At 58.1% G+C, this 1,086-nt stretch overlaps 1 protein-coding gene across 1 annotated transcript; it reads left to right on the forward strand.

Moving 5' to 3' along the window:
* Positions 1 to 207: 207 nt before the first annotated feature.
* ctxnd1 (cortexin domain containing 1) lies at positions 208 to 566 on the forward strand (the record flags this gene model as incomplete). Its single annotated transcript, XM_079496430.1, has 2 exons — positions 208 to 243; positions 351 to 566. 2 exons carry the CDS (start codon positions 208 to 210, stop codon positions 564 to 566), a joined length of 252 nt encoding a protein of 83 aa, XP_079352556.1.
* Positions 567 to 1,086: the final 520 nt, after the last annotated feature.

The following is a 1,086-nucleotide window of genomic DNA, read 5'->3' on the forward strand; positions in this document are numbered from 1 at the left end:
TCTGGGGATTAAGCCATATAAACTCACAATGGAACCTCTGGGAGGTTTAAAACTTGGCATATAGTACTCTCTTGGTTTAAAACTTGTCTCTCTCTCTCTCCACCTCTCTCACCTATCCTCATGCTCTCTCTCCACCTCTCTCTCGCCCATCCTCCTCAGTCCTCAGCTGGGTTTCAGGATGGTAGCGGTGTGCGGGGATCATTCAGGATGGTAGCGGTGTGCGGGGATCATCATCGTGTGGTTGTAAGCAGGGTTTCAGGATGGTAGCGGTGTGCGGGGATCATCATCGTGTGGTTCAGGATGGTAGCGGTGTGCGGGGATCATCATCGTGTGGTTGTAAGCAGCGGTAGACGACGGCAGCAGCAGCAGGAACCATCATCATGGGCGTGGAGACCACACCAGACCCAGAGGAGTTGGCGGACTTGGACCAGGGTCTGACTCTGGCCTGCATCGCCTTCCTCTGCCTGACGCTGGTGGCCATGATCATCCGCTGCGCCAAGGTCATCATCGACCCTTACAGCGCCATCCCCACCGCCACCTGGGAGGAACAGCTGTTGGAGGACTGACCACCTCCACCTGGGAGGAACAGCTTCTGGAGGACTGACCACCTCCACCTGGGAGGAACAGCTGTTGGAGGACTGACCACCTCCACCTGGGAGGAACAGCTGTTGGAGGACTGACCACCTCCACCTGGGAGGAACAGCTTCTGGAGGACTGACCACCTCCACCTGGGAGGAACAGCTTCTGGAGGACTGACCACCTCCACCTGGGAGGAACAGCTTCTGGAGGACTGACCACCTCCACCTGGGAGGAACAGCTGTTGGAGGAGGACTGACCACCTCCACCTGGGAGGAACAGCTGTTGGAGGACTGACCACCTCCACCTGGGAGGAACAGCTGTTGGAGGAGGACTGACCACCTCCACCTGGGAGGAACAGCTGTTGGAGGACTGACCACCTCCACCTGGGAGGAACAGCTTCTGGAGGACTGACCACCTCCACCTGGGAGGAACAGCTTCTGGAGGACTGACCACCTCCACCTGGGAGTAACAGCTTCTGGAGGACTGACCACCTCCACCTGGGAGGAA

Source organism: Electrona antarctica (genome assembly GCF_951216825.1).
Source record: "Electrona antarctica genome assembly, chromosome: 3".
Classification (NCBI taxonomy): Eukaryota; Metazoa; Chordata; class Actinopteri; order Myctophiformes; family Myctophidae; genus Electrona; species Electrona antarctica.